Raw genomic sequence first — 23,881 nt, 5'->3', positions numbered from 1 at the left:
GGGGCCAATTGGCAGGGCATCAATTAAGTTTGTAGGTAAGGATGTGGAGTCTGTTCATTGCTGTGAGGACATTGGCACCTTGCCTTCATAGGTTTCCAGACAGGTTGGTCAATCAGTAACTCAGGGCTCACTGTGATGTGACTGCTTGTGCATCATGCTCTTTCTTCCCCTCTCCCTCCTCCCTTCACTGAGGACAACAAGTGGGGATTTGGGCCACCTTTGCTGATCGTTGCTTCCCTTCACACCTCCCCCACCTCACCCCCGTCCCCCCACCACAACCCCCCCCCCCACACCCCCCCACCACCGCCCCACACCCCCCACAACCCCCCCACCCCTCCAATCACTGATGCCTTCGAGGATGTCAGAAGCAGAGACCATCAATGGTGTCCAAAGGAAATCGGGTGAGCGCTTGAGGGGATGAAACATGTAGGGCTAGGAAGACAGGGTGGGAAGATTTGGGGACTGATTGGATGGCTCGACCAAAGTGCTGGTATGGACTCGATGGGTTGAATGGCCTCTGTGACAATGTGTAGGCATCAAAACAATACAAAAACATTTCTGTAAATCAGGTGTGGATGGATGATGCTGCCTACATTTGCAACTATAGGCACATTTAACACTCCCCGCCATGTAGAGAGAGCTTCCACACTTCAGAATTGCATGATTCATCACATCAAGAAGCAGCTGTTTAATTGGAGTGTCAATGTTATTTTCTTTACAAAGGGAAAATGTCTCATTCATACTGTACAGGCACTGGTGTTATACACATCACAACAGCCATGTAAAAATGTCACACTTTGATTGTCGCTTGGCCAGTACCCAGTGAAAGAAATTGAGCCATTTCCGTGATGTACTGTACTGTGGAAAGAAACATGGGAAGTGGTCAGTTCTAATACACTGTGATGTAGCAACAGGGACATGAGTGGGGTTCCCCTGCTGGGAGCGGCAGATTGTGAACATCACCCCCATTCAATAGCATTACCATTGCTGAATCCCCCCTCTACCAACTCCCTGAGAGTTACTACTGACCAGAAGCTGAACTGGACCCAGCCATATAAACACAGTGGCCACCAGAGCAAGTCAGAGGCTGGGAATCCTGCAGCGAGTAACCCACCTTCTGACTCCCCAGAGCCTATCCGCCATCAACAAGGCACAGGTTGGGAGTGTGATGGAATACTCCCCACTTGCCTGGATGCGTGCAGCTCCAACAACTCTCAAGAAGCTCAACACCATCCAGGGTAAAGCAGCCTCGTTTGATTGGCACCCCATCCACAAACATTCACTTCTCCACCACCGATGAACAGTGGCAGCTGTGTGTACCATCTACAAGATGCACTGCAACATCTCAAAGTTCCTTTGGCAGGAAGGACCTTCCAAATCTGTGACTTCTCCCACCTAGAGCAGCAGACACATGGGAACACCACCACCTGCAGGTTCCTCTCCAAGTCACTCACCATCTTGACTTGGAAATATATCGACCGCTCCTTCACTGTTGCTGGATCAAAATCCTGGAGCTCCATCCCTAACAGCACTGTGGGTGCACCTACATTTCAGGGACTGCAGCGGTTCAAGAAGGCAGCTCACCACCGCCTTCTCAAGGGGCAATTAGGGATAGGCGTGGCCAGCCAGGCCCACATGCTGCGAAGGAACTTAAAAAAGCAGATGGACCCTCAACCAATCAGATTTGAGGGATTCAGAGGGAGATAGCTGACTTACACCGCCCCCCCCACCCACCCCTGAGCAAATTCTCCTGATTGCTCAGATATTGACTAAGAAAGGAGGTGAAATTGATCTCCATCAGCAGTGCAAAGGTCAGTGTGAAAGAGACCCCAGCCCGGGGGTAAAATAGGCATTTAATTTTCACTCAACAGTTTGTGCAAAGATCAGTTTCACCTCCAGGATACGGTATGGCCTAACGGAGAAACTGACCTGTCGTAGAGATCCTTGCAGCAGGTGAGGAGGTCAGTGCTGGTCCCATTGAAGGTGCTGCTACTGAGGTAAATCACGCAGTCCACAAGATCTCTGGGCACAAAGAGGATCCCTAAAGCAGAGCAAATAACAGTGAGACTATGGCTACTATTTGAGTATCCAGTCGTTGATGCCTCTTGCTTTAGTTTGGATGGTGTGGTGGCACAATGGTTAGCACTGCGGCCTCACAGCGCCAGGGATCCGGGTTCGATTCTGGCTTTGGGTCACTGTCTGTTGGGGTCTGCACGTTCTCCCCGTGTCTGCATGGGTTTCCTTCTGGTGGTCTGGTTTCCTCCCACAGTCTAGAGATGTGCAGGTAGGTGCAATGGCTGTGCTAAATTGCCCCTTAGTGTTCCGGGATGCCTAAGTTAGAGGATTTGTGGGGTAAATATGTGGAGTTAAGTGCTGGTTGGATGCATTAGCCGTGCTAAATTCTCCCTCAGTGTATCCGAACAAGCGCCAGAGTGTGGCGACTAGGCGATTTTCACAGTAACTTAGATTCCCGGCTTGGTTGCTGCCTGTGCAGAGTCTGCACATTCTCCCTGCTTCTGTATGGGTTTCCTTCGGGCACTCTGGTTTCCTCCCACAGTCCAAAAGATATGCTAGTTAGGTGGATTGGCCATGCAAAATTGCCCCTTAGTGTCCTTGGATGTATAGGTTAGCGGGATTAGTGAGGTACATATGTGGGGTTACAGGGATAGGGTCTGGGTGGGGTTGTCGGTGCAGAATCAATGGACTGAATGGCCTCCTTCTGCACTGTAGGGATTCTTATGTTTCTATAATGTAGAGATGCCAGCATTGGACTGGGATTGGCACAGCAAGAAGTATCACAACATCAGGTTAAAGTCTGGCAGGTTTATTTGGACTCGTGAGCTTTCGGAGCGCTGTCCCTTCATCAGGTGCGACCTGTTGAAGGAGCAGCGTTCTGAAAGCTCGTGATTCCAAATAAACCTGTTGTTCTATGATTCTAAGATTTTCACTGCAGTGTTAATGTAAGCCTACTTGTGGCTCTAATAAATAAACTTTAAATTTGCTGTTTAGTGTGTGGGAGAGGATACATGGTGGAGTGAAGGGGAATTGGACCTGGGTACCTGCCACACATGCGTTCACCAGTGACACGAGGAATCCTGTAAACAGAGCATGGATCACAATCTGAGCCATATCACTCTTACGCGTTGGAGCGATCGCAGCTGTAGAAAGGAAGGGAGAGAAAAAATGTTTCTCAGTCACACAGGAAGACAGATTCTGCATTTATATAGCATCTATCAAAACCTCAGGCCATCTCAAAATGCTTTCCTGCCAATGAAGCATTCATTTACATTTAATGATGATACTGACTAGATCATGGGGTTAGTCATTGGCCAGGAAACTGCAGAGAGACTCCAGTGCTGTGGAATCTCTCCATCCCTGAAACAAGACAAGCGGCATGACTTTCCAGCCCCCCCCCCCCCCAAATCTCCAGAATCTCCCAGTCCTCTTGGAGTCGATGGCATTGGATTCAGAGGCATTGAGTGTAGGAGTTGGGACATTATATTACAGTTGTATAAGTTGTCAGTGAATCAGCACTTGGAGCATTGTGCACACTTTTAGTCACCCTGTTATAGAAAGGGCATTGATAACTGGAAAGAGTGGAGAGAAGGTTTACAAGGATGTTGCCAGGATTAGTAGGCCTGAGTTTATAGGGAGGGGTTGGCCAGGTTAGGACTTTATTCCTTGGAACGTCGGAGAACGAGGTCAATGGAGATTTCCTCTGTCCACCCTCTCCCGTGTTGTCCGCTGTCGGACCCTCTCTCATGCTGGGCAAGGTGCTAGAATTCCGATCTATGGCTTTTGGCTGGACTGCCACATCAAAACCCGCCCTGCTGGGACCAGAAAATCCTGGCCAGGGTCTGGGTTTGATGTCTCATCTGAGAGATAGCACCTCCGACAGTATAACCTTCCCTTGGTGCGACATTGGATTGTCAATCTGTATTATGCACTCACATTTCTGGATTGGGACTGGAACCCACAACTTTCGGACTTGAAGCTGACAGAGTCATAGGTGACACCTTATGATCAAGTCTTTACGGGCAGAAGGGCCTCTTCTTGTGCTGTATGACTCTATGGCTATATTAGGAGAGGGGCATGTATAATGAGACCTGGGTGTCCTCAGACAGCAGTCGCTGAGGGTAAGTACGCAGCTGCAGCAAGCAGTAAAGAAGACAAATTGTATGTTGGTCTTCATAGCGAGAGGATTCTAGTATAGGAGCAAGGATGTTTTGCTGCAGTTACACATGGCCTTGGTGAGGCCACACCCGGAATATTGTGGGAAGTTTTGGTTTTCTTATCTGAGGAAGGATGTTGCTATAGAGGGAGCGCAGCGAAGGTTTACCAGACTGATTCCTGGGGTGGTGGGACTGACATATGAGGAGAGATAGAGTCAGTTAGAATTGTATTCGCTGCAGTTCAGAAAAAAGAAGACGAATATCATAGAAACCTGTAAAATTCTAACAGGGCTAGACAGTGTAGATTCAGGAAGGATATTCCCGATGGTGGGGGAGTCCAGAACCAGGGGTTACAGTCTGAGGATTCAGGGTAGACTGTTTAGGATAGATGAGGAAAAATTTCTTCACCCAGCCTGTGGAATTTGCTACCACAGAATGCAGTTGAGGCCAAAACACTGAATATTTTCAAGGAGGATCCCACGCACTCCGGACATTCTCTCTTCCACCTTCTTCTGCCGGGAAAAAGATACAAAAGTCTGAGGTCACATACCAAACGACTCATGAACAGCTTCTTCCCTGTTGCCGTCAGAGTTTTGATTGGACCTACTTCGCATTAAGCTGATCTTTCCCTACACCCTAGCTATGACCGTAACACTACATTCTGCATTCTCTCTCCTTTCCTTCTCTATGAACAGTATGCTTTGTCTGTATAGTGTGCAAGAAGCAATACTTTTCACTGTATACTAATACATGTGACAATAATAAATCAAATCAAGAAGAAGTTAGATATCGCTCTTGGAATCAAAGGATCTGGAGGGAAGATGAGATCAGGAATTGGATGATCAGCCACGGTCACAATGAATAGCAGAACAGGCTGGAAGGGCTGAATGGCCTCCTCCTGCTCCTAGTTTTTATGTTTCTATGACAATTCCTTTTGTTGGATATGAAGGGGATGGTGTCGATGTTCAGGGACGGTTCAGGTTCCTCTCCTGAAAGAGCCTGGGATACTGGATATCGGACGTGTTAGTTCGTCTGAGCGAGTGGAGTTTAAACATCCGTTGGACTGGGAGTGGGCGTGAAAAATGTGGCCAGCCGTTCGAAAGCCCATCAGTTTTGGCAGGACCAAAAATTGCGCAGGCAGGAGGGGCTGTAAAATTCCATAACCACCACCCCCCCACACCCATTGTGTCAGAAGATGTGTATTCAAACCCAACAAGAAGGAACTGAGTACAATAACCATTCAGTACTGAGGGAGTGCTCTACTGCCAGAGACGCATCTTTTGGCTGAGATATTTAACTGAGGTCCTGTCCATTGGGCGCATTGGACACCTCAACACTGCGCGAAGAGTTCTGCCAGTGTTTTGGACAACATTCCAGCAGCACCACCACCCACAGATTATCTCGCTTGCTGTCTGTGCCATCTGCTGTGTGCAAGTTGGTTGCCAGATTTCGTCGACAGTTCCTTGACAGTGTCTCGATTTTACAAATACCCCAGGATGAGAGAGGTACTATATAAATGCAAGTCCATTATTTCCAAATCAGCTCAAATCTTACAATGTGGCTCTGGTCTTTTATGTTGTTATTGATGTTAAATTATCCCTAAAAATGACATGGCAAAATACCGGGCTTTTGCGGCTGAACAATTCTAAACAATCTTCTCTGTGACATCTCAGACCAGCCACCATGTACAAGTCGCTGGATTGTCTACAGAGTTTTACAGTTATGTAGAACCCTGATCGCAGAGTAATCATAGCTAACACAGCAGTCACTGCTGTAAAATTGGCCCCAATCTCCCTGAAATAGGGGATGGGACAATCAACCAGGGCTTCTTCTGGCTGTTAGAAATTGCCCTACAATATTCAAGGAAGAGTCTCATTTGCGATAGGTTCGAAGATTATCCAGTATTGTATTTGGCCCCCCTCATGAAGATGGAAGGAAGGAGCTTGTACGTGTAAAGGGTTCATGGTGGCGCAAAGGTTAGCACTGCTGCCTCACAATGCCAGGGACCCAGGTTTGATCCCGGCCTTGGGTGATTGCCTGTGTGGATTTGCACGGTCTCCCCGTGTCTGTGTGGGTTTCCTCTGGGCACTCTGGTTTCATCCTACAAAGGTGTGTCGATTAGGATGGATATGCCATGCTAAATTGCTCCATGGTGCCCTAAGATGTGTATGTTAGAGTGGATTGGCCATGCTAAATTGCCCATGGTGTCCAAAAATATACAGGTTAGGTGGATTGGCCATGCTAAAGTGTCCAAAGAGGTGTAGGTTAAGTGGATTGGTCATGGTAAATTGCCCCTTAATGTTCCAGGATGTGTCGGTTAGATGGATTAGCCATGCTAAATTGTCCATTAGTATCCAATAAAATGTAGGTTAGGTGGATTGGCCATGTTAAATTGCTCCTTAGTGTCCAAAGATGTGTAGGTTAGGGTAGATTGGTTATGATTAATATGTGGGGTTACAGGGATAGGGCAGGGAGGGGGAGGGCCTATAAAGTGCTCTCTCAGAGAGTGGGTGCAGAACATGATGGGCCAAATGGCCTCTTCTGCATATAGAGATTCTATCATTCTAAACAACCCCAAGATGTCCAAAGCCATTTACATCCAATGAAGTGCTTTTGGCTTAACTTGATTAAGAAGCCTCGAAAGTGTCTTTGTGGGGCACTAACAGAGGGAGAACTGGATAACAATAGAACAGAGCGGGCACAGTCACTCGCTGTCGTGTGTGGGTGAATCAGTGCTGGCACAGTCACTCGCTGTCACTTGTGGGTGAATCAGTGCGAGTACAGTCACTCGCTGTCACGTGTGGGTGAATCAGTGCGAGTACAGTCACTCGCTGTCACGTGTGGGTGAATCAGTGCGAGTACAGTCACTCGCTGTCACGTGTGGGTATCATGATTGAAGATCAACGTGTCACACTGAAGGCCTCTTGGTCACAGATTGTGATTGGTTGGCTTTTGGAAGGCTACTTACAAAGACCTCCAAGCATTACACCAACTGAAGAGAAGTTGGCGAAACCACAAAGAGCGTAGGTAGTTATCGTCTCTGCTCTGACCTATAAAAATAAAGGAGAAATTAGCAACCTTTCCCACAGATTCTAAGAATGATAGAATCCCCGCAGTGCAGAAGAGGCCATTCAGCCCATCGAGTCTGTGCCGACTCTCTGGCAGGGTATCTTGCTCTCCCCGTCCCATTCCCATAATCGTTACATTTCCCATGGCTAATATCCCTAACCTACACATCTTGGGATACGAATGGGCAAGTTAGCATGGCCAATCCATGTAACCCGCACATCATTCGGACTGTGGGAGGAAACCAGAGCACCCGGAGGAAACCCACGCAGACGTGAGGAGAACGTGCAAACTCCACACAGACAGTGACCCAAGCCAGGAATCGAACCTGGGTCCCTGGTGCTGTGAGGCAGCAGTGCTAACTACCGTGCTACCAAGCTTTCATTGAAAGCTCCCAGTTTTGGTCACAAGGCTTTACTTTGAACATAAAATGATCAGACCCGGTGAGTGTCTATGTTAGAGGAACAGACCCCTCTCATTAATGGGATCTGGCCACAAATCCAGGATGGGCCAGCATTTATTGTCCATCCCTAGTTGCCCCTTGAGAAGGTGCTGGTGAGCTGCCTTCTTGAATCACTGCAGTCACATGCTGTGGGTTGACCCACAATGCCATTAGGGAGGGAATTCCAGGATTTTAACCCAGTGACTGCGAAGGAACGGTGATATATTTCCAAGTCAGGATGGTGAGTGTTTTGGAGGGAAACATCTAGATGGTGGTGTTCCCATTGTACCGTCAGCACAAAATGGAGAGAGCAACAAGTGTTATAAATCTGCATGACTCTTCTATCGAGCTCTGAAGGAGACTGATACAGACCCGAAACATTAACTCTGTTTCTCTCTCCACAGATGCTGCCGGACCTGCTGTGATTTTCCAGTATCTTTCACTTTTTATTTCTGATTTCCAGCATCTGCAGTTTTTTGCTTTTACTAAATTGAAGTGTTTTGATTCCACTGAGGTTCTTGACTGAAATATGGGGAAGAATTTTCCTGCAGGCTTTGGGGTCCTGATGTTGAGACTAAATGAGGGCGGTACGGTGGCACAGTGGTCAGCACTGCTGCCTCACAGTGCCAGGGACCCGGGTTCGATTCCCGGCCTTGGGTCACTGTCTGTGTGGTGTTTGCACATTCTCCCCGTGTCTGTGTGGGTTTCCTTCGGGTGCTCCGGTTTCCTCCCACAGTCCAAAGATGTGTGGGTTAGGAGCATTGGCCATGCTAAGTTCTCCTTCACTGTAGCCGAACATGCGCCGGACTGTGGTGACTATGGGATTTTCACAGTAACTTCATTGCAGTGTTAATGCAAGCTGACTTGTGACACTAATGAATAAACGTTAAACGGAGGTCCTGAACCTCAGGAGGGGGAGGGGCTCAGCAATCGTACAGGAGGTGGCCTTCCAATTGGTCGCTTTTGCACTCACTGTCCTATTACGGATGCCAGGCGGACTCTCGATGCTCCTCGTCCAATCCTTAGTTGCAAATCCTTAGTGGCCCCACTGGGAAGGAGTGGGCATCACAGTGGGCAGGTGGAGGAATGCAGAGGGGCGTCAAATTGGAGGAGTTTTAAATAGAGGTCCATAATTATATGTTATAATTTCTGCGGGGCAATATAATAGAAAACCGTCTGGCAAAAAGATGTTGGGCCTTGGATCTGGCCATTCCTGGGGTGGTTGTCCCCTCTCTGCAACAACCTCCTGGTCTACATCAGTCCTAATTGTGGCCTTAGCTATGTAACATACCTGGCCACTTCTATGCAGCAGGTAGGTGACACCTGGCTAGGCCTCACCTGGGAAGGGAGTGTTGATTTGGAGCAGAAAAACATTAGGAAACTGTCCTGATGGGCTGTCCCCTTTCTGTGCCCCACCTCTCCCCCATCCCACTCTGAGCTTCAAGCCCACTATCCCTGGGCTGGGAGAATTCAGCCCTACTGTCCTCTGTATTCAGTGTGGGGAGAAACCATTGACCTATTGGAATGTGACAGCATGGGGAGTTAGCACAATCCCCTGGATTTGAACCCATGAGGTGAAGGGCCCCTTACCCCATTGGCTATCAGATTCTTTGGTGGTGGATTGGTTATTGGTTGAGATTTAATATTAAACTGCTTACTGGCACTGTGCATACTCACAGAGATCCATTGCTTTTGGCCATTGATGTATTCTTCTATGCCGTTGAGTCTATTGTTCTGGTATACTGAAAGCCTCTGGTATGCCACAAACTCGTTCAGAAAGAGTTTGATTCCAATCAATTCCGCAACGAGGAAAGAATCATTCCAGTCCACTCCCATCATAAAGGCAATCGGCATGAAGACGTAGGAACAGATGAGCTATATATACAATACAAAATATACCTCACTGCAGACTGCCAATTTTAACCAGAATCAGAAATGGGCTATTACAGAACAAACAAAGAACAGTACAGCACAGGAACAGGCCCTTCTGCCCTCCAAGCCTGCACTGATCACATTGTCCTAACTAGAACAACCGCCTGTATCCCTCTCTTCCCAGTCTGTTCGTGTGTCTATTGAGATAAGTCTTAAATGTGGCTGATGTTTCTGCCTCAACCACCTCACTTGGCAGTGCATTCTGGCACCCCCCCCCACCGCCCTCTATGTAAAAAACTTGCTCCCCATATCTCTACTCAACTCCCCCCCCCCACCCTTACCTTGAACTTGTGCCCCCTTTGATTGTCATTTCTGCCCTGGGAAAAAGCTTCCAACTGTTCACCCTGTCTCTGCCCCTCATAGTCTTATAAACTTCTATCAGTCTCCCCTCAGCCTTCGTCTTTCTAGGGAGAACAATCCCAGTTTATTCAATCTCTCCTCAAAGCGAATACCCTCCATACCAGGCAACACCCTGGTAAACATTTTCTCATTCCCTCCAAAGTCTCCACCTCCTTCTGGTAGTGTGGTGACCAGAATTGGACACAGTTTTCCAAACATGGCCTAACCAATGTTTTATACAACTGTAACATAATGTGCCAACTTTTATACTCAATGTCCCAGCTGATGAAGGCAAGCATACTGTGCGCTTTCTTCACTATCTTTTCCACCTAAGCTGTCACTTTTAAGGATTTGTGGATCTGTACTCCCAGATCTCTCCATGTCTATGTTCTTGATGGTTCTGAACATAGACCAATCCATCACGTATCTGTCAGGATGCCTCTTAAACATTGCTGTTCTACCTGCTTCTACCACCTCCTCTGGCAGCGTATTCCAGGCGCTTACCATCCTCAGTCTAAAAAAAACTTGCCCCTCACATGTCCTTTAAACTTTCCCCCTTTTACCTTAAACCTCTGTCCCCCTGTGATTGACATTTCTGCCCTGGGAAAAAGATTCGTGACTATCTACTCTATCCGTTCCTCTCATAATTTTATAAACTTATAACAGGTCGCTCCTCAGCCTCTGACGTTCAAGTGAAAATAAACCTCTTTTGTCCAATCTCCCCTCATAACTAACACTCTCCAAACCAGGCAACATCCTGGTAAACATTTTCAGTACCCTCTCCAGCACATTACAGGTGTGTAAAACCTGTAAAACATTACAGGTTTTACACACCTGTAAAACAGAACCCCTGGTGTTACAGGTCAAACAGTAAAACTATTGCAACACTCGGGTTTATAGTTAAGCTCCCGTGAATACAGGGACATTAAGATCATAAGAAATAGGAGCTGGATTAGGTCAACAGAACAAAAACAGAAACTGCTGGAAAATCTCAGCAGGTCTGACAGCATCTGTGGAGAGAGCCAACATTTCCAATCTGGATGACCCTTCATCAAAGCCGAATATTATAGAATCATAGAAATCCTACAGTGTAGAAGGAGGCCATTTGGCCCACCGAGCACAATCCCACCCAGGCCCCATCCCTGTGTAACCCCATGTATTTACCCTTCTAATCCCCCTGACACTAAGGGGCAATTTAGCATGGCCAATCCACCTAACCTACGTATCTTTGGAGTGTGGGAGGAAATCAGAGCATCTAGAGGAAACCCAGACAGACACAGGGAGAACGTGCAAACTCCACACAGACAGTGACCCGAGGCCAGAATCGAACCCGGGTGCCTGGCGCTGTGAGGCAGCAGTGCTAACCACTGTGCCACCATGCCGTGTTACCAATAGACACTATTGTTAAACCTGACAAACAGGGACAGCAGATGTGGAGAGGATGTTCCCTCTTGTGAGGCAATCGAGAATGAGAAGTCATAGGTTTTAAGATAAGGGGTGGTGGATTTAACGGAGATGAGGAGAAACTACTTCTCTCAAAGGGTTGTGAATCTATGGAATTTACAGCCCCAGAGTGTGGTGGATGCCGGGATAGAGAATAAATTTAAGGAGGAGTTAGACAGATTTTTAATCAGTAACGGGATTGAAGGGTTATGGTGAACGGGCTGGAAGGTGGAGTTAAGACTGAGATCAGCCATGATCTTATTGAATGGTGGAGCAGGCTCATAGAGTCACGCAGTGCAGAAGAGGCCCTTCAGCCCATCGAGTCTGCCCGGCACCTGAGAAACACCTGAACTTCCACCTAATTCGAGGGGCTGAACGGCCTATTCCTGCTGCTAGATCTTATATTCTTATGTAAACTTCTGAACCAACTCTGAAAACAGCCAGGACATCTCCCTGCAGCTATAAATTGGGAGTTGGAATTGCTGTAAAAAGACCCGTCACTTTGATGAGGCCTACATGACAGAAGTAAAAACTCCTGACGCGTGTTTAATTGGAGTTATATGGAATTGTGATACTGTACCTGGAAGCTAAGCTCAGGGTAGTTCAGCATCCCTCCAAGCCAGGACAGAGCTGCATTTAGAAACTCCAAAATAGCCAAAAATGCAAGTAGGTTGACAGCGATGTTAGCGACCAGGCCGATGGAAGCAGAGGCGCCATTGCTTGCAGCTTCTAGAATGTTCTGTTCTTCTCTGAAGGGGAATAAATGAAAATACTAACTACTTTCACTCAACTTTTACATTGGACACTCTTTCCCCTACAAAAAGATCGAGCAATTTGTATAAGGTTACTGCGCTGAAGGAAGTCATTTTGTCCCTTGTTTCTGCGCCAGCTCTTTCAGAGATTAGTTATGTAGAAACAGAGAAGATAGGAGCAGGAGGAGGCCATTCGGCCCTTCAAGCCTGCTCCATCATTTATTATGATCATGGCTGACCGTCCAACTCAACAGCTTAATCCTGCATTTTCCCCATAACCTTTGATCCCCTTCGCCCCAAGTGCTATATCCAGCCACCTCTTGAATACATTCAATGTTTTAGTATCAACTAGTTCCTGTGACAATTCCACAGGCTCACCACTCTTTAGGTGAAGAAATGTCTTCTCAGCTCCATCCTAAATGGTCTACCCTAAATCCTTAGACTGTGATCCCTGGTTTTGGATTCCCCCACCATCGTCCCTGCACCTACCCTGTCGAGTCCTGTTAGAATTTTCAAAGAAACCCTACAGTACAGAAAGAGGCCATTTGGCCCATCGAGTTTGCATCGACCACAATCCCACCCAGGCCCTACCCCCATATCCCTACATATTTTACCCACTAATCCCTCTAACCTACGCATCTCACGGCACTAAGGGGCAATTTTAGCATGGCCAATCAACCTAACCTGCACATCTTTGAACTGTGGGAAATCTTTGAATTTTATAAGTCTCTATGGGATCCCTCCTCATTCCAGCAAAAACAATCCTAACGGAGTCAATCTCTCCTCATACATCAGTCCCACCATCCCCGGAATCAGCCTGGTAAAATCTTTGCTGCCCTCCCTCGAGAGCAAGAACATCCTTCCTCAGAAAAGGAGACCAAAACTGCACACGATACTCTAGGTGTGGCCTCACCAAGGCCCCTGTATAATTGCAACAACACATCCCTACTCCTGTACTCGAAACCTCTCGCAATGAAGGCCAGCATGCCATTTGCCTTCTTTACTGCCTGCTGCACCTGCATGTGACTAATGCACAAGGACACGCAGGCCCCGCTGCACACTCCCCTCTCCCAATTTACAGTTCCATACCTTCTATTATTTCACCCCAGGCCCTTCAAAAATATCCTCCATAAATTTATTTGTCTTCATCATTCTTCACTTTCTCCTTACTTTTGCAAATCTCTATCATAACCAAGCATAACCTTCTTTACCTCTCTCTCCCATTCATTCCTCCCTTCCCCCGCATCTTCATTTGTCACAACTTAACCTCTGATTTCAGCTTCTCTACTGTTTAGCCATTCACACCTTCTATTCTCTCTGTGGGCTGCCATTATCAGCCTTTCCCCCTGTTTTTGTGGCTATGACTCATCCTTCATTCCCTCTCCCTGCACTATAACTACCTCCCAATTTTTGTGCCTTCTAGCTTCAACAAAGGGTCATCTGGACTCGAAACATCAGCTCTTTTCTCTTCTTACAGATGTTGCCAGACCTGCTGAGATTTTCCAGCATTTTCTCTTCTGGGGTCAGATTCCAGCGTCCGCAGTAATTTGCTTTTATAACCTTCTTGCTCCAAGGACAATAATCCCAAATTCTCCATCTTCTCCACATAACTGATTACACTTTTTCAAGAAAACATCAGAGTAATTATTAGTGCTCTTGTGTCAACCAATGAGCCAGGAGATGGAAGGAATGGGGTCCAGGAGAGTGGGATGGGTGGGGGGTGGTGAGGGTTGGTTTGCGGGGTCGGAGCTGGGGATTGTTAGTTTTAATATTCAGAATCCCCCCCAAACTCATTGCAAGCAGCACTCCCCCAAGTGCGACAAAGCTGGCCGTGAGGGGAGTGTCGTTATATAATCAAAATAACGTGGGCAGAATTTTCCCACGCCGCCTGCATGAGATTTGTAGCAGGCGGGACACAGACCAATAAAGGCTCTCTGACCTCGGACGGGGTTTTCCGGTTTTTGGGGCAAGCATGGAAATCAATCCTAGTCAGTCACTTCTCATAATAAAGAATCTTTACAGTGCAGAAAGAGGCCATTTGGCCCATCAAATCTGTACAGGCTCTCTGAAAGAGCATTCTATCTAGTCCCAGTTCTTTGCTTTATCCGAAGACCAAGGAAGTTTGGCATGTCTACTATGACTCTCGCCAACTTTTACAGATGTACTATAGAGAGCAATCTTTCCAGTTGTATCACAGCTTGGTATGGCTCCTGCTCTGCCCAAGACTGCAAGGTACTACAAAAGGTCACGAATGTAGCCCGATCCATTGCGCAATCCAGCCTCCCATCCATTGACTCTGTCTACACTTTCTGCTGCCTCGGAAAAGCAGCCAGCACAATTAAGGACCCCACGCATCCCGGACATTCTCTCTTCCACCTTCTTCCTTCAGGAAAAAGATACAAAAGTTTGAGGTCACATACCAACCGACTCAAGAACAACATTTTCCCCTGCAGCTGCCAGGCTTTTGAATTGACCTACCTTGCATTAATTTGATCTTTCTCTACACCCTAGCTATGACTGTAACAATATATCCTGTACCCTCTCCTTTTCTTCTCTATGAACGGTATGCTTTGTCTAAGGTTTTGTAAGAAACAATACTTTTCACTGTATGTCAATACATGTGACAGTAATAAATCAAATCAAATTAAATTATCCTCGTAACCTTGCACATTCTTTTGTTTCAGATATTAGTCTCATTCTCTTTTGAATATCTCAATCGAATCTGCTTCCAGCACCCTCTGAGGAAGTTTGTCCCAGACCCCAACCACCCTCTGGGTGAAAAATCCTCCCTCACATCACTTCTACTCCTTTTGCTAATTATTTTCAACCTGCGCCCTTGAGTTCTTGATGTTCTGTTGAGACGGAACTGTTTCTCACTCTTTACCCTGTCCGTACCCCTCAGGATCTTCAATACCTCGACCAAGTCTCCTCTCAGCTTTCTTTTCTCCAAGGAAAACATTCCCAACTTCTCCAATCTACCCTCATAGCTTCAGGTTTTTATCTCTGGAATCGTTCGTGTGAGTCTCCTCTGTACTCTCTCCAATTACCTCAGAATTCAACAGTTAGTGACATAGAACCATTAGAGGCAGCGTGGCATAGAAAGAGGCCATTTGGCCCATTGAGTCCATGTTCTACTGTACAAAGCAATCATGGCAGATGCACCACTGAAGAGTTTGGACCCCTTTTGCCTTTATTTTGAGGCAATGATCCAAGTCAGGTGGGCACCTCACCCACGCAGTAATGGGAAGTTGTAGATGAGGCAGAGAGAATCCCAGAATCATGGAATCACAGAATACTACAGTGCAAAAAAGACCCTTCAGCCCATCGAGTCTGCACCAACACATGAAGGCTCTGACCTGCCCACCTAATCCCAATTGCCAGCACCTGGCCCATAGCCTTGAATGTTATGGTGTGCAAAGTACTCATCCAGGATGTGAGGCATCCCCACTCCAGGCAGTGCATTCCAGATCATTATCACTCTCTGGCTAAAAACCCAAATTTTTAACTTGTGTCCCCTCATGACTGACCCTTTAACTAAGGGGAACAGCTGTTCCTTATCCACCCTGTCCATGCCCCTCATAATCTTATGCACAACAATCAAGTCACCCCTCAGTTGTTCTCTGGAGAAAGTTGGGTGGAGGAGTGATTTGTGACTGGTGCAGTGCGGTAAGCGATTGAGTCTATTTTTATTTTTTTGCAGGTTTTTTCTGTTCGCGAGTAGTTTTAAGTTTAATGCGGAAGTAAGTTGCAGGGTGAGCTGAGAAGGGCACGCAAAATATAAAAGGAAGGCTGCAGGAGACAGTGGGCAGCGGAGTGAGCAGGGAGCAGAGTGTGAGCTGTAAGGGTTTTGGCTCACCGGACTTCGGCAAAAGCAAGCGGAGGCAAGGTAGGTTGCTTGTTTTTTTTCTCTCTTTGTTTGATCTTCCAAAACTATAAAGGAAATGGCAGGTATGAGTGAGAGGCCAGTTTGCTGCTTTCCGCGTCGGATGTGGGAGTTCCTGGAGACGAGTTGCCTCCCGGAAGTCCAGATCTGTGCCAGACGCGTGGAACTGCAGCTCCTGAGGGACTGTGTTAGGGAGCTGGAGCTGCGGCTCAACGACCTCAGTTTGGTCAGGGAAAATGAGAAATTAATAGATAGAAGTTACAGGCGGGTAGTCACACCGGGGCCTCGGGAGGAAGACACGTGGGACACAGTTAGGAAGGGTGAAAGTCAGAAGGGTGATGTACCGGAAAATACCCCAGTGTCAGTCTCCCATAACAGTAACGGCTGGGCAACAGATGGGAGAGGGGAGGGGAGTGAGCAGTCAGTGGAGGGATCCCCTGGGGTTGTCCCCCTCCAAAATAGGTATATTGTTTTGGATTCTGTGGGGGGGGGGGGGGGGGGGGAATGACCCTCCAGGGGTAAGCCACGAGGACCAGATTGCCTGCATGGAGTCAGGCTCTGTGGCCCGGAAGGGAAAGAAGGGGAATAGGAGAGAAATAGTGGTGGGGGGTGCAATGGTTAAAGGCACGGACAGGCGGTTCTGCGGGCGCAAATGAGACTCCAGGATGGTAGTCTGCCTCCCTGGTGCTGGGGTCCTGGATGTCTCCGAGAGGGTAGGAAGCATATTAAAAAGGGAAGGTAATCAAACAGATGTCATTGTACACATTGGTGAAAATGATGTAGGTAGAAAGAGCAGGGAGGGGGGGGATTGTATGAGACCAATTCAGGGAGATGGGTGGTGCTAGGCTAAAAAGTGAGGTCTCTAGGACAGCAATCTCTGGACTACTCCCAGTGCCTAGTGCTAGTGAGGCGAGGAACAGGGAGATTCTACAACTGAATGCGTGGGTAAAGGACTGGTGCAAGAATTCGTAGATCATTGGGAAGTCTTCAAGAGAGGATGGCACCTGTACAGAAAGGATGGGTTACACCTTAACTGGAAGGGCACAAATATCCTGGCTGGGAGTTTTGCTAGAATGTTTCGGCAGGGTTTAAACTAGTGTGGCATGGGGGTGGGGATCAAAACAGTAGGTCAGTAGGCACTGAGGCTGGGGTTGAGCTGGGGGCCAGGGCAAGGCCAGCTAAGAAGAACGGCATTCTGGAGGAAGATGACCTCAGTGGGCCTGGAGGTCTGGAGTGCGTCTGCTTCAATGCGAAGAGTGTAATGGGTAAGACAGACGAACTTAGGGTCTTAATGCTTACGCGGAATTTGGATGTGGTTGCGGTGACAGAGACTTGGTTAAAAGAAGGACAGGACTGGCAGCTGAATATTCCGGGGTATAAGTGTTTTAGGCGAGACAGAGGAGGGGCTAAAAGAAGTGAGGGAGTAGCAATATTAGTTAGGGAGCATATTACAGCGGTGCAGAGGGTGGACAATTTAGAGGGGTCAAGTAATGAGTCACTGTGGGTGGAGCTCAGAAACAGGAAGGGCGCAATCACTATCCTGGGGCTATATTACAGGCCACCCAACAGCCCACGGGAAGTGGAGGAATGGATATGTAAGGAGATTCTGGATAGGTGCAGAAAAGATAGGGTTGTGGTAGTGGGAGACTTTAAATTTCCCTGGTATAGACTGCTTAGGGCTGGGGGTCTAGATGGGGAGGAATTTGTAAAATGCAATGGAATTTGTAATGGAATGTTCTTTGGAATAGTATGTAGACAGCCCAACTAGAGAGGGGGCTATACTGGACCTAGTTCTGGGAAATGAGCCTGGTCAGGTTGTCAAAGTTTCGGTAGGGGAACATGTGGCAAATAGTGACCACAATTCTGTTAACTTTAGAACAGTAATGGACAAGGATGAGTGTTGCCCTTATTGGTAGGGTGCTAAATTGGGGGAAGGCTAACTACAGCCGGATTAGACAGGAATTGGTGGCCGTTGATTGGGAGAGGCTGATCGAGGGTAACTCCATGTCTGGCACGTGGGAGTCTTTTAAGGAACAGTTGATAAGGCTGCAGGAACAGGCATGTGCCTGTAAAAAGGAAGAATAGGAAAGGTAGGATTCGAGAGCCGTGGATAACCAGGGAAATTGAGGATCTGATCAAAAAGAAAAGAGAGGCGTGAGTTAGGTCCAGGCAACTGAAAACAGATGGAGCTCTGGAGGAACACAGAGAGAATAGGGAAGAACTCAAACGAGGAGTTAGAAGGGCAAAAGGAGGTCACAAAATGTTCTTGGCAGACAGGATTAAGGAGAATCCAAAGGCATTTTATTCATATGTTAGGAACAAAAGAGTTGTCAGGGAAAAAAGTTGGACGACTCAGGGACAAAGGAGGGGAATTCTGCTTAGAACCCAAGGGAATAGGGGAGATCCTAAATGAATACTTTGCATCAGTATTCACAAAGGAGAAGGATGTGTTGACTGGGAGTGTCTCAGAGGGAGATGTTATCCCGTTAGAGAGAATCTCCATTACAAGGGAGGAAGTGTTAGGTTTTTTAGGTAACATTAAAACTGACAAATCCCCAGGGCCTGATGGCATCTATCCTAGACTGCTCAGGGAGACAAGAGATGAAATTGCTGGGCCTCTGATGGAAATCTTTGTCTCTTCACTGGACACAGGTGAGGTCCCTGAGGATTGGAGGATAGCGAATGTGGTACCGTTATTTAAGAAGGGTAGCAGGGATAACCCAGTTAATTATAGGCCGGTGTGCTTAACGTCCGTGGTAGGAAAGTTGTTGGAGAGAATTCTTAGACATAGGATGTATACACACTTAGAATGGTACAATCTCATTAGTGACAGACAGCATGGTTTTGTAAGAGGGAGGTCATGCCTTACAAATTTGGTGAAGTTTTTTGAGGAGGTGACAAAAACGGTTGATGAAGGAAGGGCCATGGATGTCGCCTATATGGATTTCAGTAAGGCGTTTGACAAAGTCCCTCATGGCAGGTTGATTAAGAAGGTTACGGCTCATGGGATACAAGGAGAGATGGCTAGATGGGTAGAGAACTGGCTTGGCCACAGGAGACAGAGGGTAGCAGGCAAAGGGTCTCTTTCCAGCTGGATGTCTGTGACCAGTGGTGTTCCGCAGGGCTCTGTACTGGGACCTCTAGTATGGTCTGGAAGAAGGTGTAACTGGTGTTATCAGCAAGTTTGCAGATGACACGAAGATGGCTGGACTTGCGGATAGCTATGAACATTGTCGGACAATATAGCAGGATATAGATAGGCTGGAAAATTGGGCGGAGAAATGGCAGATGGAATTTAATTCAGATAAATGCAAGGTGATGCATTTTGGAAGAACTAATGTAGGGAGGAGTTATACAATAAATGGCAGGGCCATCAAGAGTATAGAAACACAGAGGGACCTAGGTGTGCAAGTCCACAGATCCTCGAAGGTGGCAGCACAGGTGGAGAATGTGGTGAAGAAGGCATATGGCATGCTTACCTTTATAGGATGGGGTATAAAGTATAAAAGCTGGAGTCTGATGTTGCAGCTGTATAGAATGCTGGTTAGGCCACATTTGGAATACTGTGTCCAGTTCTGGTTGCCGCACCACCAGAATGACGTGGAGGCTTTAGAGAGAGTGCAGAGAAGGTTTACCAGGATGTTGCCTGGTATGGAGGGTCTTAGCTATGAGGAGAGATTGGGTAGACTGGGGTTGTTCTCTCTGGAAAGACGGAGAATGAGGGGAGACCTAATAGAGGTGTACAAAGTTATGAAGGGTATAGATAGGGTGAGCAGTGGGAAGCTTTTTCCCAGGTCGGAGGTGACGATCACGAGGGGTCACAGGCTCAAGGTGAGAGGGGCGAGGTATAACTCAGAAATCAGAGGGACTTTTTTTACGCAGAGGGTGGGGGGGGGTCTGGAACGCACTGCCAAGTAGGGTGGTGGAGGCAGACACGCTGGGATCGTTTAAGACTTCCCTGGATAGTCACATGAGCAGACTGGGAATGGAGGGATACAAACGAATGGTCTAGTTGGACCAATGAGTGGCACAGGCTTGAAGAGCTGAAGGGCCTGTTTCCTGTGCTGTACTGTTCTTTGTTCAGTCTTCTCTGCTCAAACGAAAACAACCCAAGCCTATCCAACCTCTCTTCATAAGTTAAACGTTCCATCCCAAGCAATGTCCTGGTGAATCTCCTCTGCACCCACTCCAGTGCAATCACATCCTTCCTATAATGTGGTGAGCAGAACTGCACACAGTGCTCCAGCTGTGGCCTCACCAAAGTTCTACACAACTCCAACATGATCTCTCTGCTTTCGTAATCTATACCCCGATTGATAAAGGTGGGTGTGTCATATGCCTTTTTCACCACCCTATTGACCTGCCTTTCCACCTTCAGCGATCTGTGGATAAACACACCAAGGTCCCTTTGTTCTTCGGAACTTCCCAGTCTCAGACCTTTCTGTGAGCAGCAAGTTTTGATATTAACTCCTGTCCTGTCTAGTTTCTCTGGGCAGAGGGTTCTAAAACCCTCCCTGTGGTGTCCATGCCAAGATCTCTCAGTCTGGAAGGTCTTGGATGGAATTTTCCAGTTGCCCACCCTGACTGGATCTGCCTGTCCCACTGATGGTGCACCCCCGCCGCTGGTTTCCCAGGGGTGAGGGGCGTATCCAACAGGAAACCCTGCTGTCAATGGTGGGATGAGAATTCCCCACGGCTGACCAATGGTGGGCTGTCTCCGCTACCGTGGAATATGTGGTGGGCTGTGTGGAAAATCCCAGCCTTCATCTTTTAAAAAAAAACCTTTAATGGGACATAGGCAAACATTTCCATTGCCCATCTCGAATTGTCCTTGAGAAGGTGGTGGTTCACTTCATTCCTGAACTGCTACCCATGCTGTAGGTACACCCACAGTGCTGTTAGGGAGGGAATTCCATGATTTTTGACCCAGTGAAGGTGAAGGAACAACTGATATGTTTCCAAGTCAGGATATTGAATGGCTTGGAGGGGAATTTCCAGGTGGTGGTGTACTCAGGTATCTGCTGCCCCTGTCCTTCTAGATGGTAGTGGGTTTGGAAGGTGCTGAGTAAGGAGCCTTGGTGAGTTAATTATCTACGTTCTCCCATCAAACATACTCAGGTCAGGCTGTTCGGTCTGAAATTCAACTTAAATTGCCTTTTCACAATTTCACCACCCAGCACCGTCAAATATGGTGACAATTTAAAGCCAATATCCCGTTGCTCTGTGTCCGTGGGAGCTGGTCAGCTCATTTTAATAGGGGATAGATTTTCTGAAAAGGGCTCTCTCCTCCTCTCCCCTTCTAATAATGGGCCTTTTATACCAGGAGATACTCCCTGGCAATCTGACTCTGGGACCTTCCAAGCCAGTAGAAGATTAAATTTTCATATTTATTATTACTGTCATGAGTAAGCTTATATTAACACTGTGAAAATCCCCCTAGTTGCCACAGTCCGGCGCCTGTTCGGGTACACCGAGGGAGAATTTAGCGCGGCCAATGCATTGAACCAGCACGTCTTTCAGACTGGGGGAGGAAACCGGAGCACCCAGAGGAAACCCATGCAGACACGGGGAGAATGTGCAGACTCCACACAGACAATGACCCAAGCTGGGAATTGAACCCGGGTTGCTGCTGCTGTGAGGCTGCAGCGCTAACCACTGTGCCACTGGACTACTCCATTTCAATCCCTCTGGGCTGAAATTTGATCCCTAGTTTTTGAAAGGGGTGAATCAAACCCCCTCATAATCTTAAACCCTGCTGTGAGGTTCCCTTTCAACCTTCACTGCTCCAAGGATGAAGCACAGTAAGAAGTCTCACAACACCAGGTTAAAGTCCAACCTGTTTATTTGATAGTAAACCCACAAGCTTTCGGGGTTTGCCCCTTTGTCAGCTGAGCGGAGAGTTCTGGTCTCAAACAGAGCATATAAAAGCACACACAGTTCACGGAATACTGATTAGAATGCGAGTCTTTACAGCTAACCTGCTATTCAAGTCTTAAAGATGCAGACAATGTGAGTGGAGATAGCATTAGGCAGGTTAAAGAGATGTGTATTGTCTCCAGACAGGACAGTAAGTGAGACTGTTGGACTTTAACCTGGTGTTGTGAGACTCCTTACTGTGTGTTTACCCCAGTCCAACACCGGCATCAAGGAAGAAGCATCAGCCTATCCTCACCACAGATCCTCCAGCCAGACTACAACCCCATCATCCTCACCCACCCCTCCATGCAATCACACCACCCCTGTAACGTGACCAGAACCGCATGTCAAACATTTTGTACAATTCATCCATGACAGCCTGGTGTGCACAAGCCCACGAATCGAAGCATCCATTACTAAGTGTAGGCCGCCCAAGGTTCTTACGCCGTACAACAGACAGTACGGTCGCTCTCTGCTTACGCACCCACAATCCAGCTTCACTCCTTCTTCACTCATGAACTTGGATTTCTCTCGTTCTGGGTAGCTGAGTTTGGAGAGAGCGAGTGCGCACGGCGCTGCCATCACTGAAGCTGCAATCAGACTGGACGCACTAATCTGTAACACAATCATCACAAGCGGATTGGAAAGGAAACTATCCGGCACCCAAAAGATTTCCTCTCGATTTCTTGGTAACACATGGATTATTTAAAATAAGTATGTTAAATATAAAGGCCCTACAGTGCAGAGGAGGCCATTTGGCCCGTCAAAAATGCGCTGGCAACAATCCCACCCTATCCCTGTGTATTTACCCTGCTAATCCCCCTGACACTCAGGGGCAATTTATCATGGCCAATCCACCTAACCCAGATATCTTTGGACTGTGGGAGGGAACTGGAGTACCTGGAGGAAACCCACGCAGACTTGGGGAGAATGTGCAAACTCTGCACGTTAACAGTGACCCAAGCCAGAAATTGAACCCAGATCCCTGTGAGGCACCAGTGCCAACCACTGTGCCACTGTATATTCGGAACACTGTTTATCAGTTGGAATTGGAGTTAAGGCACCAGTCTCTCTATATTACGGTTCAGCATTGTGATTATATAAAGGATACGGTAACATTGGAGGCAGTGCAAATGAGATTCACCAGGCTAATTCCTGGAGTGAGAGGGTTGTCCTATCAAGAGAGACTCAATAGTTTGGGTCTGTATTCCTTGGCTTAGAAGAGTGAGGGGTGACCTTATTCAAACATGTAAGATCCTGGGGGGACAGGATAGATGGTGAGATGTTTTCAATAGCTGGAGAAGAGGGGGACACAGCTACGTGATAAAGGGCCGGACTGAAGGATGTAGAAATTTCTTCTCGCAGAGGTGGGGAATTCTCTGCCCCAAAGGGTAACTGGAGCTATATCGTTAGACATATTTAAAGTGGAGTTGGATAAATATTGATAGATCGAGGAATAGAGGGGCTGGGGGAAATGGAACAGAAAAGGAGCTAGGCTGGCATAAATCAGCCAGTAGGTACATTTTCAGGAAGGAGTCTCCGAGGCCGGGAGAAGCTGGAATTCTTCATTTTCCATGAGGAATTTGTACACCTTTGTTGAGCTCCTTTACAAACAAACAGTTGGGCCGTACCCTTAGCCAGTGTGATATGCTGTTTGAGGTGCAGTGAGTGTAATTCACAGTGAAACTCTGGTGCTTATCCCATTGGGTTAAACTCAGTGATTCGCTAATCCCATTCACCGGACCAGGAGTGGGCCATTCAGCTACCGAGCCTGTCTACCATTCAGTGAGAGTTTGTGTGATCTGTCGCGTAACTCCATCTACCCACCTGGCTTTAGTAACCCGTAACATTGATCCCAGGGGACAGGCGGGAATCACATGGATCACAGAATCACAGAATGCTACAGTGCTGAAGAGGCCTTTCGGCCCATTGAGTC

General features: G+C 47.5%; 1 protein-coding gene across 1 annotated transcript in view; it reads right to left on the bottom strand.

Moving 5' to 3' along the window:
• Positions 1–359: 359 nt before the first annotated feature.
• slc28a1 (solute carrier family 28 member 1) overlaps positions 360–23,881 on the bottom strand; it is a 60,092-nt gene continuing 36,570 nt past the window's right edge. Inside the window, exons 12-18 of the mRNA XM_080216042.1 lie at positions 22,430–22,560; positions 11,975–12,143; positions 9,358–9,555; positions 7,141–7,222; positions 3,060–3,158; positions 1,930–2,041; positions 360–858 (exon numbers count right to left, since the gene is read on the bottom strand). Coding sequence (XP_080072168.1) covers positions 738–858; positions 1,930–2,041; positions 3,060–3,158; positions 7,141–7,222; positions 9,358–9,555; positions 11,975–12,143; positions 22,430–22,560 — 912 coding nt within the window. The 3' untranslated portion in view covers positions 360–737. The remainder of the gene's footprint in view (positions 859–1,929; positions 2,042–3,059; positions 3,159–7,140; positions 7,223–9,357; positions 9,556–11,974; positions 12,144–22,429; positions 22,561–23,881) is intronic.

This window comes from Carcharhinus amblyrhynchos, chromosome 32 (assembly GCF_965287045.1).
Source record: "Carcharhinus amblyrhynchos chromosome 32, sCarAmb.v2.hapA, whole genome shotgun sequence".
NCBI classification, from domain to species: Eukaryota; Metazoa; Chordata; class Chondrichthyes; order Carcharhiniformes; family Carcharhinidae; genus Carcharhinus; species Carcharhinus amblyrhynchos.
Note: the sequence above shows the minus strand (reverse complement) of the source record. Positions and strands in the feature narration are given on the sequence as shown.